Source organism: Arachis hypogaea, unplaced genomic scaffold (assembly GCF_003086295.3).
Source record: "Arachis hypogaea cultivar Tifrunner unplaced genomic scaffold, arahy.Tifrunner.gnm2.J5K5 arahy.Tifrunner.gnm2.scaffold_136, whole genome shotgun sequence".
Classification (NCBI taxonomy): domain Eukaryota; kingdom Viridiplantae; phylum Streptophyta; class Magnoliopsida; order Fabales; family Fabaceae; genus Arachis; species Arachis hypogaea.
This window is the reverse complement of record NW_027255530.1, coordinates 1-14764: the sequence shown is the minus strand read 5'-3', so window position 1 is coordinate 14764 and position 14764 is coordinate 1. Positions and strand designations below refer to the sequence as shown.

The 14764-nt window shown below is 32.7% G+C and overlaps 2 protein-coding genes and 1 pseudogene across 2 annotated transcripts; 2 read left to right on the top strand and 1 right to left on the bottom strand.

The window, feature by feature from the left end:
* Window positions 1-598: 598 nt before the first annotated feature.
* Window positions 599-2986, top strand: LOC114927305 (disease resistance protein RPV1-like; annotated as a pseudogene).
* Window positions 2987-8095: 5109 nt separating this feature from the next.
* LOC114927304 (G-type lectin S-receptor-like serine/threonine-protein kinase SD1-1) lies at window positions 8096-11675 on the bottom strand. Its single transcript, XM_072231897.1, has 5 exons — window positions 11538-11675; window positions 9421-11166; window positions 8700-8804; window positions 8429-8574; window positions 8096-8350 (listed from the first exon to the last, which is right to left on the bottom strand). Exons 2-5 carry the CDS (start codon window positions 9788-9790, stop codon window positions 8111-8113), a joined length of 861 nt encoding a protein of 286 aa, XP_072087998.1. The 5' UTR covers window positions 9791-11166; window positions 11538-11675; the 3' UTR covers window positions 8096-8110.
* On the top strand, window positions 11547-14754 carry LOC114927303 (disease resistance protein RPV1; the record flags this gene model as incomplete). The annotated part of the gene is made up of 4 exons (XM_029296915.2): window positions 11547-12822; window positions 13001-14099; window positions 14210-14503; window positions 14617-14754. Coding segments are annotated over exons 1-4 (2487 nt in total), but the record flags the coding sequence as incomplete, so codon positions are not given.
* Between the last annotated feature and the right edge of the window lie 10 nt (window positions 14755-14764).

The window sequence follows — 14764 nt, the reverse complement described above, 5'->3', positions numbered from 1 at the left end:
AGTATTAGAGATATAATGTGTTATATTGTCCTATTGTTACGCTTTTGGATAAGTGGTTTCATGATATGATATTAGAGTTATAGATCTGAAAAGTTAGGAGTTTGATCCTTGGTGAACCCAAAGATGGTTATTCTAGATAATATAGATGATGTTCATTTTATTGATTTATTCATGAACCAAAAATTTAACCTATTATACACATTGTACACTTAAACCATTAACTCCCTAATAATACTCTTTTAAATTTTTTCCAAAATTACAAAGACAAAAAAATATAACTTACCACGGACCAAATTGAATCCAAATGAACGGTTGACGCAGTAATGGTAAGCACGTAAGGTAGTTTCAGTGGGTCCCACATGCTCTGTCAAGTTTCAACTTTCAACACAATTACTTTGCATCTTCCGCGAAAGCAGCAATTTCACTTTAAAAGTATCAAAAATCCAAATGTGGAGCCTTCCTCCGTGTTTCCTCGAACTTATCTTGCAGTTTCAGGTCAAGCGCTCCGACAAGGAGTATTTCAATTACTGAAATTGCTGCCGCATATGTGAATTTCAAACTCAAAACCAAATAACACAATAATAATACTTTCAGTTTCATGGAGATCGACGAAGCAAAGTTCCTCTGCAGCTACGGCGGCGAGATAAATCCCCGCGGCCACAACAACAAGCTCGCCTACGTCGGTGGCACCAATAAGCTTCTTTATGTTGACCGTAGAATTGACTTCACAGCCATGGTTGCCAAAATCTCCAGCCTCTTTGACGGCGCCTGCAACGGCCATTACTTCTTCAAATACCAAGTCCCCGGCAGCGATGACCTCAATGCTCTCGTCTCCGTCACCAACGACAGAGACCTCCACAACATGATGCTCGTGTTCGATCAACTCTACCGCGACTCCCCTAGATTCCCCCGCATGAGACTCTTCCTCTTCCCAAACCCTAACAAACCTCTCGATTCGGTTAAGCCAGACTCTAATGGGCTATCTTCGAATCTTTGGAAGCATGATGTGTTTATCAGCTGTAGAGGGAAGGACACTCTTACCGGATTCACTTCCCATCTTGTCAAAGCTCTGAATAAAAAACATATAAAAACCTTCACTGGTGATGAGCTTCACAAAGGGGATTGCATCTCGGATTCTCTTACAAGAGCTATTGACAATTCGTCTGTATCTATTGTGATCTTGTCAGAGAATTTTGTTACCTCAAGTTGGTGCGTCGATGAGTTATTGAAAATAATGGCGTGCGGAAGGAAAGTTATACCTGTGTTTTATGGTGTGGATCCATCTGATGTACGAAAGCAGCTAGTGAGTTTCAATGAAAAATTCAAGTCTCACTTGCAGAGTAACATTAACAATCTTCTGAAATGGATGGATGCTCTCGCCAAAGTTGCGGATTTAGAAGGCTGGGATTCCAGCTCTTGTAGGTAAGGATGAATTTATTTTGGGTTCTCTCTAGATTTACATTTTAAGAGCAGCATAAAAGCAAACATTTTTGTAAAAATTGTTGGAAGTATAGTTTTTATTTACGTCTTCAATGCATTAAAATATTTGGAAAAAATCTGGATAAATATATGTTTGTGATTTTATTAAAAAAAATTTTTAACTGTCTAAAATAAACATTCAGGAGAGTTTAGACCCAAATTGAAAACATTAGGCCAAAATTGAATGAATAAAAAACGTTAGGACAAAATTAATGAAATTGAACGTTTGGCTATTTTTGAAGAAAATGGCGAAGTTACGGACAAAAATTATATAAATGATTTTTATTATTATGCTAGTAAAACGTACTTTTAGAATAAGATAGGTAAATCCTTTGTTTTTAATTAAGAAATAGCTGCTTAGATGATCGATTTTGTAATAGGAAATAATTATTTGACTTCTTTATTCAATTTTAATTTCTGATCATATGATGCAGTAAAACTTATCTGCTCCATTTGTTGTATTCATATTGTAGGGACGACTTTGAACTTGTGGATAAGATTGTCAAAGATGTTTTGCGAAAGCTGAATAATCCTTGTCTGCCTAAGGATATCAAGGGTGTAGTTGGTATTAATAAAAATCTTGAAAAGTTAGAATTGTTATTAAGTTCGGTTCCTGATGAACAAACGGGAATAATGGGATTTGTGGGATGGCAGGAGTAGGCAAGACGACTGTAGTGAAGAAATTATTTGAGAAACATTCTTATCGTATGAAGGTTCCTGTTTCTTAGAAGGTGTTCTGGAAAGATTGGAAAAGTATGGGCAGGAGATAGATGAGTTGTGTAATCAACTTCACTCCAAGTTGTTAGAAGGAAAAGACTTCCCAAATAGCATGGCAGATACAAATTCTGCAAAGTGCTGTCTCTGCAGCAGACAAAGAAGTTTCATAGTTCTTGATGATGTGGGTAGTTCAAAGCAATTAGAATACCTAGTTGGAGACCTTCAATGCTATGGTGCAGGAAGTAGAATAATTGTAATTACAAGGAACAAGAGTGTGCTGGAAAAAAGAGTTGAAAAAATTTATAAGATGGAGGTGTTAGATTTTCAAGATTCCCTTACTCTGTTTAGCTTGAATGCATTCAATCAAAAGTATCCAAAAACGGGATACCAAGAGCTATCATGGAAAGCAGTTACCTACTGCAAAGGTGTCCCGTTAGCTTTAAAAGTATTGGGTTCTTTTCTTCATTCCAAGAGTGAAACTGAATGGGATAGTGCGCTGCAAAAACTCGAGAAGAATCCTAATGCATCAATTCAAAATGTGTCAAGATTGAGTTATGATGGGTCAGATTATCAGCAGAATTACATTGTTTTAGACATTGCAACATCTTTTAAGGGAGAGCAAAAAGAACAGAGAATTGATGTATTAATAAGTTCCCTTCTTGATGAGGCTCTATTAGCTATATATGATCATTTTGAGCTGTTGCAGGATTTGAACAAGAAGTGGGGAGGGGAATCATTTGTCAAAAATCTATCAAGAATCCTGAAAATCATAGCAAGGTATCGGACATAATTGTTTTTAGGGTAAATTACACTAGCCTTTCTTGAGGTTATCTGATATTACACTTGGCATTGCTGATTTGTCATATTTACATTAGCATCCCTTAATGTTATGTTTTTAGGATATGCCAATTTCGCATATCATCAGAGCCACGCCTTGTCAAAAAATGAAAAGGTAAAGTATAGTTTTTGTCATTGAAGTTTGATAAAAGTTAAAAAAATACTTTAAGTTTTATTTTATTTCAATTTTGTTTTAAAGTTTTCAATTTGTATCAAATATACTCTTGACAGCTAAATTTTATAATGTTTAGAACCAATCTAGCAATAATGCATGACAATTATGTATGATTTGCTTGTGTTGAAGATTGTTCTTATGAAATTATTATTGAATTGATCATAATTGTTTTTCAAAAATTAGCCGCTAAAGGTATATTTGATCCAAATTGAAAACTTTTAAGATAAAATTGAAACAAAATAAAAGTTAAGGGTATTTTTGAAAATTTTAGCAAACTTTAAGATACAAAATATACTTTATCCAAAAATAAAGGGTACTAAGTGTAATATCACTTAGTCCTCCAGAGAGGTTAGTGTATGTTTTTCCACATTGAGGAGTTCTATATGTAATATTGCTTAATATCAAGAGAAGTTCGTATTATAAGTCCTTGTTTTCAGGAATAAAATTGAGTAGAATAGAGATCAATTTAGTTCGACCTCCCACACACAATTCTGATTTTGTTTAATTTATTCTGTTTATCAAGGAACTCATTCAATTGAAGGCGTAATAAAGTTATGTCTCAAAGTTGATAAAAGCTATGATTGAGTGCTGGCACTTTCAATCATCTCCCCAATTAAACTTTGAAGATTATGTGATCTGCAGCTTCCTATGTGATTGGAGTCACTTACTGATATAAAAAAGAAAAAGAGAAAGAAGACGTGTGTTTAGAAGCTTGTTACTTTGCATGCCAAAAGGTCAACTTAAACGACTTTGGGATAGGGTGCAGGTTTGTATATATACATTATGCACATATATGTATATAATCTGTGCTTTACCTTTCAGTTGAACATTGTATCTGATTTTTTATTATTATTATTATTATTATTATTATTATTATTATTATTATTATTATTATTATTATTATTATTATGTGTGTATATTTTTCGTACTTTATGGGTTACTCGTGTCATTTTCGACTTTAATGCACACTAATCTCCCACTTACTGATAGTCTGATTATTCTTCTTGCTATGGTTGAGGTTCTACAAACTGTTGAGCATGTTCTCTTCGAGGATATCAACAAGACAAATTAGGTTTTCTTTAATAATTTTTTTATTACTAATAATAATGAATATATTTGTTCGGATGTTTATGGAGTGAATTATTTTATTATATATCTCAATTATCATGATATTTCTTTAGATTTGGTAGTGTCGTTTCTGAAATATTAAACTAAGACTTGTTTTTTACTGCCAATTTTTTTTCTTACGAGATTTTTATGTAGTTAGTTTGAGTTATGTTGAATCTTGACATCTTTGGAGGATTATGACTTTCACAAATAGAAAATTTTTCTATGACTCATAAGCATTGTTGATCTATTTTGCCGATTGACCTCTACTGCTATGCCTCCCTTTACTGCTATGTTGGCTTTGTTGCAAGTGGTAACGTTTTTGCTTTGCTAAATGTTGAGTCACATTTGTCAATTGCTTGGATTGTATTGTTATACATTCCATATCCATGCTTCAATAACGAGGAAGTTTTCACAAAATTCAGCAAGAACAACTCGTGAGAGTGAAGGAACCTTGATCATTATGACTAACGACTGGGGAGGCTTGAAGACTGTATGTTTCAACTTTTAAGCAGCACTGCTGATAGCTAAATTTCTAAACTAAGATTAGCCTTACAGTCATTGTCTCAATCTTGACCCAAAGGGTCATGTCCTCGCTCCATTTTGAAGGACACCTTATTATATTCTTAATTAGTAACAGATTTTAGGATTCACACTATTAGTTTGGAGAGTTGCTTTTTTTTTGCTTATGTTGGTACCGTTAAATGATTAAATTGATAGAAAAAGATTTTTTTTAATAAAAAAAGATTTCGTATTTAGTAAATTTTTAGTAGTAAAAATAAAAGTACTAGAAAAATAAAAATAAAAAATATCTTTTTTGAGAAGTTACAATTTATATATTTAAAAGATTTTTTTAAAAAAATTATTTTTTACATAATAAATAAACAAAAAATATTTTTATACTGTTATACCTAAATATCATTGATAAATAAAAAGTTTTTTTTTGTAGGAGATATTTAAACATAAAATTTTTTTTATTTTTTTATAAGATTTTTTAAAAAAAAACTAAAAAATATTTTTTAAAAAATTTACCCAAACAAATTCTCTGTATGATGAGGAATGAATGTTTTCTTGAAATAACGTAAACAACTTTTACATTTTTCCCCTCAAATTTATAAAATTGCTTCGAAAGATATCATGTTGGTTACTACTAGAAATTTATTGATACTCTAAGAACAGCAAAATTGGAAGGAAATCCTAGTTAAGCGAAACAGATTAATATGATTTTATTGTTTGTATAGCAGTGGCTCTATATAGAGACAAAAGAAATTAAGAAAATCTAATGTCTTTACCATTTCTTTTTAAATGAGTAAAATATTTGAAAGTGGATATGAATATAATTATGTAACTAAACAAGAACTGTAGTATATAACAAATATGATTTTTGCTGAATTTTTTTTATGTAAATTTCAATACATTTTAAATTTTTAATAGTTATTAAGGATTTTTTTGAAGTCAATGAGTTATAGTTTAAATGACATAGTCTTCTTATACTCATCTAAGAGATCACGAGTTCGAGTCTCTCTATCTTTGGTAAAAAAAAAAGATTTTTTTTAAGAGTTTAATTTTGATGTACTAATAATGTAATAGTTATTTTTAATGATGTTACATTACCTAATTAGATGCACCTCATGCACATGTAAAATTACTTTATGCATCAAAATTAAATTCTAGAAATTTATAAAAAGAAAATTTGGAAAGTTTATACACAACAAATTAAAAATACATGGAAAAGAAGAAAAAATGATTATATGTTAAGCGTCATTCAAATTTGTGATATAACAAAAAAATAGTATAATAATAACTTTATAATAAGTTTAGATTGAAATATATTTTCATCAAATTTAGAAGAGTGTAAGTAAAGACTTAATTTAACCATTAAAATTTGGAAATCGACTTAATTCAGTATTTTAAATATTTAACGAATTTAGTCATTGAAGTTACAAGTGGTATCTCACTTTACTAATTTATTTTTTAATTTGGATATTTAAATTTTGAATTTTCATTTTAGAAAATAAAATGTGATTTTTTATTCTTGAATAATTTTTCTCTCGTATTTTTTCTTAATTTCATTTATAAAATAAATGATGAAAAATTACATTTTATCCTCTAAAATAAAATTTAAAATTTAGAGAATCAAAATCTTTTACTTTTACACTGGAGCTGTCCCTTAGTCTTAAGCTTTACTCTCTTCCGTTGCCACCACCACTACCATGTCCAATTTCACAACAACAATAACAACAAAGTGGTCACCATGAATTAGCGAATTTGGTTCTTCTATTTTTCTTTTTTAAGAAAATACCGTATTTTACAATACACAAATACTTAGTGGCAGTCGAATGCATACAATTTAGCATTTAAAATTCGTGAAATTTCATCGAAAGAAATATGCAGCGAAGATATTTTGTGCAACAGAAACCTACCACCTAAACGACAATATGTAAATCCAAGATTTACTAAAATGATGAGAAACATATGCGGCAACTCTTATCATATGCATGCCAAATGTGTTCTGCTGTTCCTAATTCATTTTCCATCCAAATATTATTTCTTAGGATAGTTACTATTATTGGAGGTAATACTAAAGTATAAACTTGTGAGTCCATTGAGAGAAAAAAAATCTATATAGGTGTCCAAAATGAAGTTGGATTTGCTTGTGTAACTATTGAATGTTATCCATAAAGTCATAAACAAATCAAAGAGATCAAAATTTTCAACCCTCAAGAAATCTTAAAACTTTTATAGGATTTAGAAAGATAAGAATGCGGGAGGAGGAAAAAAATAGTTACACAATAAGAATTTAGAGAGATCAGAAAACAATTTAATTTTCTTCAACTTTTATCAAACAACCAAAGATGATACATCCAATATTATATGTTCAGAACTTACATTTAAAGAGCAAACCAAAAAAATAAAATGGATATAGCAAACATATAATTCTAGTAAAAAAACTTGCAATAGTAATTGTATTTGATTGTGTAACTATTGAATTTTATACATGTACAAATCAAAAGAACAAAATTTTCAACCATCAAGAGATCTTTAAAATTTGGATGTTTTTGTAGTATTTAAAGAAATAAGAATGAGTGAGGGGGCTCTATTGAGTTACAATATTCAAAGGAGACACTTTGGTTTTTACCAAGCTCCTAATAAGTTTTCCAAAGCAATTTCAATGCCTTCAATGACATTTGTATCATAAAACCTAAAGCTATAATCTTATTGAATTCTTAAACTATATACATCCTAATTTCTGAGAAATGAACAAAAAATATTTCGCCTTGCCAATCAAATAAGTTATGGATATAAACAATAAAAAAGTGTAGCAGCAAGTTAATGAATAGAAAGAAGCATATATTTCAGCTACAAATATTTTGATGTGTTCTCTTTTGTTACTCTTTTGTTAATGAGATGATCCACTTGATAAACACACAAGACATATTTATCATTTATACTCTTTTATCTGATTAGTTTTTCATTCTTCATATATTTTGATAGTCGCAGCTCATTTCTCTTTAGAATCACATACAAAGCAACTAAGCAATTAAGATACAAACTTGAAATAAGGGGACATGAAGAATGAAACAAACCGTTAGTAAAACACCAATATGGAAAACTGCAAGGGAGGTGGCACAACTTGTTTTTCCCACACTCCCTTTCCCACAACTCGTTTAGGCCAATCTAGCAACTTCCTTCTAATTTCATCTAAAAATCAAGTAGACATGCTTAGTTTACCACTTGTAGAATTCAAAACTACACAAACTATACATATGAAATATTAATATTGTCATAAATATTTTAGAATATACAGTAGAAAAGGGTCCAACCAGAAATGAAGTAGTCCAGGCTTTTGTTTGGCATGTATTCATAGACCAATATTTTTTCTACTCCTTGAATGCAAAAACCAAGAAGCTTCACAAGATTACGATGCTGAAGTTTGGCTATTAACGCCACTTCAGTTTTGAACTCTTCCAACCCTTGGCCAGACTTTTTTGAAAGTCTTTTTATGGCTAACTCTTTCCCATCAGTCAATGTACCCTGAAAAGTAATCATTAGCACCATTAGAGTTTGTTTAAGGGAAATAGAAACTGATGAATTCTTTTTTTACTATTTCACCTTGTATACTTCTCCAAAACCACCTTCTCCAAGTTTGTTACTGCTTGAAAATTTTTCGGTAGCTTTAGCTAAGACTGAGAAATTGAATGCTGGTAGATCAATATCTTCTTGCATCTGTTTTTCTCTGTAAATTATTTTTCTTGTCCCTAATTGATTGGAAGATAACAGTCAATAATAGCTGAGGGTCTATAACAAACAACTTCCATATTTTGTTTTCTCTATTTTTTCGGTATTTATGGAAGATGGCAAATTAACTCATAAGGATATCTACCTGGATGTATAATCATTATGCTGACACATGTGATTAATCCGAAAATAATCACACCAACTGCAATTCCTACCTTCTTTTGCTTGATGTTTCCATGGCCATTAGCAGCTGCAATATTGTCAGAAAAATGTTGAACTTCATTACTCCCCAACTTAGTACAAAAGATTCTACTTTGACATAGTTTGTTCCACTTTCTTCAAATTTTGAGTGACTAATAAAGATAGTGTATTTATTCTAAAAATAATTACTATTTAACAACTAATATGCATTCATTGCATTGCTAATATAATAACAATAAGTACTACTCCTATTCCAAAAATTTCTGTGACTTTGAAACTTCCGTATATTAATAATTCAACATATTTAGGTACATTTATACAAAAGAGGCTAGAAAAATCTTGTTACCAGAAGATCTTGTTTCAAGTACAGTATTCTCTCTCTTCTTAAGCATGGCATTTCAAGCTACAATACAAAAATGCTTAGTTTAACTCACCTTTCCAGCTTTCAAACTTACAAAACTACCCAATTCTACTTATAGTGTTTGTACTTTTGTTTCCAAAACCAAAAGTATAGTATGCACAAAATCTATAGGAGAGAAAATATTATCCAAACCATAGGTGAGACATAGCAATGGAATCCAAAATACTATTAGTTACCTTAGAATAATTCCAAAATCCACAATAAATCAAAATAGAGAGAAACTAAAGGGAGAAAAGAAAGGTACCCAATTCTGAAGAAGGGACTTTTAGGTAAAGGTCTTGACAACCACTTCCTCCATTACGAATATCCAAACTTGAATATGCTGAACAAGAAGAGTTTTTCAGGCAAAACTTTTGACATTCCTGGAGGTTCATTGTCTCACTATACCATGAAGAAGATGTGTCTGGCAATTTTATGCCTGTGTACCTCAAGAAGCCATTGGTGTTATTGCAACCCAGTGCAACCTTTCTCTCACAACCATTGGACCAATATGACATATTTTGTGGTCTAGGAAACTTGGGATTGGGAATATACCCTTTCAGACACTTGCATATTGCAACATTACTATCCACAATGCATATAGCATTTGAACCACAATAGGCATACACTTTCATACTTTCTCTCCTTCCGTGTCGCAATCTCGTCAATTTCACAAACACCTTCTGTGCAAGTTTCCGCCAATCTCATATTACTGAAGTATATGCACAATCTTAGCTACTAATCAAATAACATAATTACTTTTTGAAAATACGTTTCTTTTTTATTTTCACTGAAAAAGAAAAAAAATTATTTCTTTCAACTCTGCTTTTTGCATCGTTCATTGTCATAAATAAGGCATGAAGTTTAATAAGAACATTAACCCACAGTTTAAAAAGAATACATATATAAATATACATAAACACTGTTTAAAAAAAAGTAGACTAAATTTTTTTAAAGAACACTGTTTAAAAAATAGAAGTAAAGACTTAATTTGATTAAAATGCGAAGAATGAAAATCTGATCTAAACTACACACATCCTAATTTCTTTGACAAATGACAAAAAATTCTTCACGCTTGTTTCTAATTCTTATGCAATCAAAATAAGCACAAGAGATGCATAATTACAATTTACAATTGCTACTATAAGCTTTTACTAAACATTTACTAGATCATGTATCCACCAAAAGAGATCGCAGTATCACCATAAAAGCAAACATAAACAAACAAAATCACTTGTAATTAAAATGCGAAGAGTGAAAATCTGATCTAAATGAGTAATATAATGTATGTATGTATGTATATAAACGTAGATGCACGTCTGATGTTGCTAGCTCTTGAGTCTTGCATTCTCTTCCAGCAAGTAATTCATTTTAAGCTGCAACGCATCCTAATATACCTGAAATAATATACAGGAAAACAAAAATAATAACCAAAAACTGAAGACTTGAAGTGAAAAGCAAAGAACCCTATTCATTTTTTTTTTAATAATAGAACAAACAGTTAGCGATAATATACTATTGACTAATAGCTAACAAACCGAACATACAGCAAAATTCAAAGCAACTTTATTCTAAAAAAAGGTAGCAACAAGAACAACTAATTAGTATTAAATAAGGATAAGATAACTAAAACACTCATTTCCTACAATCCATCTCTTTTGGTCTGGCAGCTCCTTTCACAACAATCCATTCAATAAAATTTTTCTTAGATCATATTTGTTCCCTCTCTCTCATCACCGATTCTCTTCCTCTCTCTATCTTTACCATATTTCACCCGTTGTTGCTGCCATAAAATCACATTACGATATTATCTTGCTTTATCCCGTCTAAAGGTACCATTTGTCTCAATGTCTTGCTACTTGTTGCAATCCATAGACACCAAATTGATTAAAAAATATAATTCTTTATACCTCACTTGTGCTATTAGAACTTTTGAGGCCCATCTAAGATTGACACCTAACCTGTACAGGGTACTCTTCTTCTTGTGTTAATTGGCCGGTGCTTCGCATAGCTGCAACAATCGCAGACAATTGCAACATCAATTTAAAAAAACACTTTTTAAAAAGTCATTTACAAAAGAGATAGTCATAGTAGCTAGAATCTCGATTTAACTTTTAAAATCTTTCGATATACGATTTTAAATGAGTTTATCGATTTTACGAAATTTGTACTAAGTTTGACGATTTTACGATTTAAATCTTGTTAAGATTTTACGTTTTACGTTTTTTATTTACTTTTTCGATTTCACGTAAAATCTCGATTTTTTCTACCTTGGAGATAGTAGTATCAGCATTAACTTGTACAATCAAAATCACTTGTCATTAAAACGCGAATAATGAAAATTTGATCTAAAGAATAAAGATACCCGCTAAGTTACTTTACCTTCACAATAGATCCAAACGCAAATCCCGCATCTCCTCATTCATTTTGTCTATTGCAGCAATTATTGAAAGGAAAGCTAACAAAACTAGTGAAATACTGAAATGAATGACTCATAAAAGGTAAGCACGCAAGGAAAATCAATTAAAAATGAAAAGAAATTAAAGAGAAAGAGCACGAATCAATATGAGAAGCTTCCAGGTAACTTCATTGCTGAAGGAAAAAGAAAAAAAAAGGCGGTTATTTAATATTTGAAAGATTTCCTTTACCAAACACACCACAGGCGCATTCTAGATTGCACAGTGGAAACGCAGAAAGACAAAAATCACAACATGGAGAACTACGACGCGAAGTTTCTATGCACCTACGGAGGCGAGATCAAACGCCGCCCTAACGATACCAAGATCTCCTACGTCGGTGGCCTCAACAAGATCCTCTACGTTAACCGTGGAATCGACTTCATCGCCATGCTCGCCGAACTTTCCGCCCTCTTTGACGTCGCCGGCAACATCTGCTTCAAGTACCTACTCCCCAACGATGAACTCGATGCCCTCATCTCCGTCACCGGTGACAACGACCTGAACAACATGATGCTCGAGTATGATAATCTCTACAGAGATTCCCCTAAAATCGCTCGCATAAGGCTCTTCGTCTTCCCTGGCAACCATTTCAATTTGGATCGCAATCCCGCTTCCACCGAAACCCTAAAAACCAAGAAGACAGTCAAACAAAACTCCAAAGTCAACGGCGACAGTTTAGTTGTTGTTCTTCCGCCTCCGCCAGTTGATGTTAAAACAGAGCGGATTGATTGTTCTGATCCGACCCGATTTAATAGCCTGTTATCTGCTGCAAAGTATGATGTGTTTCTGAGCTTCAGAGGCGAAGACACACGCAACGGTTTCACTTCCCATCTTTGTAAAGCTCTGTCGCGAAAGCAGGTAAAGACCTTCGTGGATTTTACTGTTCAGAAGGGAAATGAGATCTCTGCTTCGATCCACCAAGCAATTGAAGAGTCGTTCGTATCGGTGGTTGTGTTCTCGGAGAACTATGCTTCTTCAAAGTGGTGCTTGGAAGAGCTTGTGAAAATAATGGAGTGCAGTAAAGAAAATGGACTGGTTGCTGTTCCTGTGTTCTATAAAATAGATCGATCACATGTGCGGAAGCAGCTTGGAAGTTACAGTGAGGCATTAAAGAAGTTACAAAATAATAGCACGAAGAAGGTTCAGAAATGGAGGGAAGCTCTCACTGAAGCAGCAAATTTATCTGGGTGGGTCTCCAGCTCCTGCAGGTAACAAACTAACGATGTACTTTTAATTGTAAATTGAGAAATCTCTATTCAGATGATGAATTATAGCGTGCGATAATTGTTTAACTTTTAGTTCAATTTTGTTTATTGCTGATTTGGTTATACCGTATGCAGGAAATATAATTTGCTCCTTATGTATTTTTCCTTTGAACTATTGTAGGGATGAGTCTGAGCTCATTCAAAAGATTGTGAAAGACGTTTTGCAGAAGCTGATTGATCACAACCCACCGAATGATATTAAAAGTTTTGTAGGTATTGACGGAAATCTTAAAGCTATAGATTCGTCGCTAAGAGAAGTCCTTGAAGTCCAAACAAGAATGATTGGAATTTGGGGCATGGGTGGGATAGGAAAGACCACTCTAGCAAAATTTGTATTCGAGAAATACTCTTATCAGTATGAAGGTTCCTGCTTCTTGGAAGATGTTAGAGAAAGATCAGAAAAATATGGACATTCGCTATATGAATTACGCAATGAACTTTACTCAGAGTTGTTGCAGGAAAATAATTGCAAAGACAGCACAAGAAAATCCACCAATGCTAAGGAAAGGCTCCGCAGTCGAAGAATTTTCATAGTTCTTGATGATGTGAGTTGTTCAAAGCAATTAAAATACCTTGCTGGGGAGCATCTATGGTTTGGTGCAGGTAGTAAGATCATTGTCACAGCTACAGACAAGAGTGTATTTGCTCAATGGGAAGATGAAGAAATATATGAGATGAAGGTGTTAAATTCTGAGGACTCCCTTACATTGTTTAGCTTGAATGCATTCAATCAAGACCATCCGAAAATGGGATATGAAAATCTATCATGGGAAGCAGTTAAATATTGTGAAGGTTTACCATTAGCTTTGAAAGTGTTGGGTTCTTTTCTTCGTTCCAAGAGTGAAATTGAATGGGATAGTGCATTGCAAAACATCAAAAAGATTCCTGACGCACCAATTCAAAATGTATTAAGGTTGACCTATGATGGATTAAATTATGAGGAGAGAGAAATTTTTCTAGACATTGCATGTTTTTTTAAGGGATTCCTTAAAGAACATGTAGTTAATCTGTTAGAAAATTGTGGCTTCGATGCAGCTAATGGCATGAGGTCCCTTCATGATAAGTCTCTAATAGCTATATCTGATAATTCTCTGAGGATGCATGACTTGATCCATGAAATGGCTTTGGAAATTGTTCGCAAAGAATCTATCAAAAATCCTGAATATCGTAGCCGTTTGTGGGACTATAATGATATTAGGGATGTTTTGGGAAACAACAAGGTAAGGATACACAATTGTTTTCAGGAAGACTATTTAGTAGAACACGTATATACCTTGATGAATTCTTGGACACTATTTTGATTTGATTTATTTTCTCTTTTGTTTATCAGGGAACCGATGCAATTGAAAGCATAATGTTAGATATGTCTCATATAGATGATCTACAGTTGAGTGCTGACACATTCAAAAAGATGTCTAGATTAAGATTGCTCAAATTGTATGACTCGTCAGAGAAGCATGGTAAATTAAGTAATCTGCAGCTTCCTATAGGGTTGAAGCCATTAAGGTACTTTGAATGGCATGCGTACCCTTTGCCGACTCTGCCATCAAACTTTTGTCCCGAGAAGCTTGTTACCCTCCGTATTCAGAACAGTCAACTTGCAAGACTATGGGATGGAAAGCAGGTTTGTATATATACATAGTATATGCTTTTTTAACTTTTTGCTTGAAAATGGTTGTGATTTCCTCCCGTCTCTAATGATTTGCCTTTTTGATGTCTCCATTTGATTTTTCGTAGAATCTTGTGAATTTAGAGGAAGTAGATCTAACTGGGTGCCAAAAGTTGGTTGAACTCCCAGATCTCTCTAAAGCAAAAAATCTTAAAAGTGTACAGCTGTCCAACTGTAGAAGTTTGGCCCATGTCCATCCATCTATTTTATCACTTG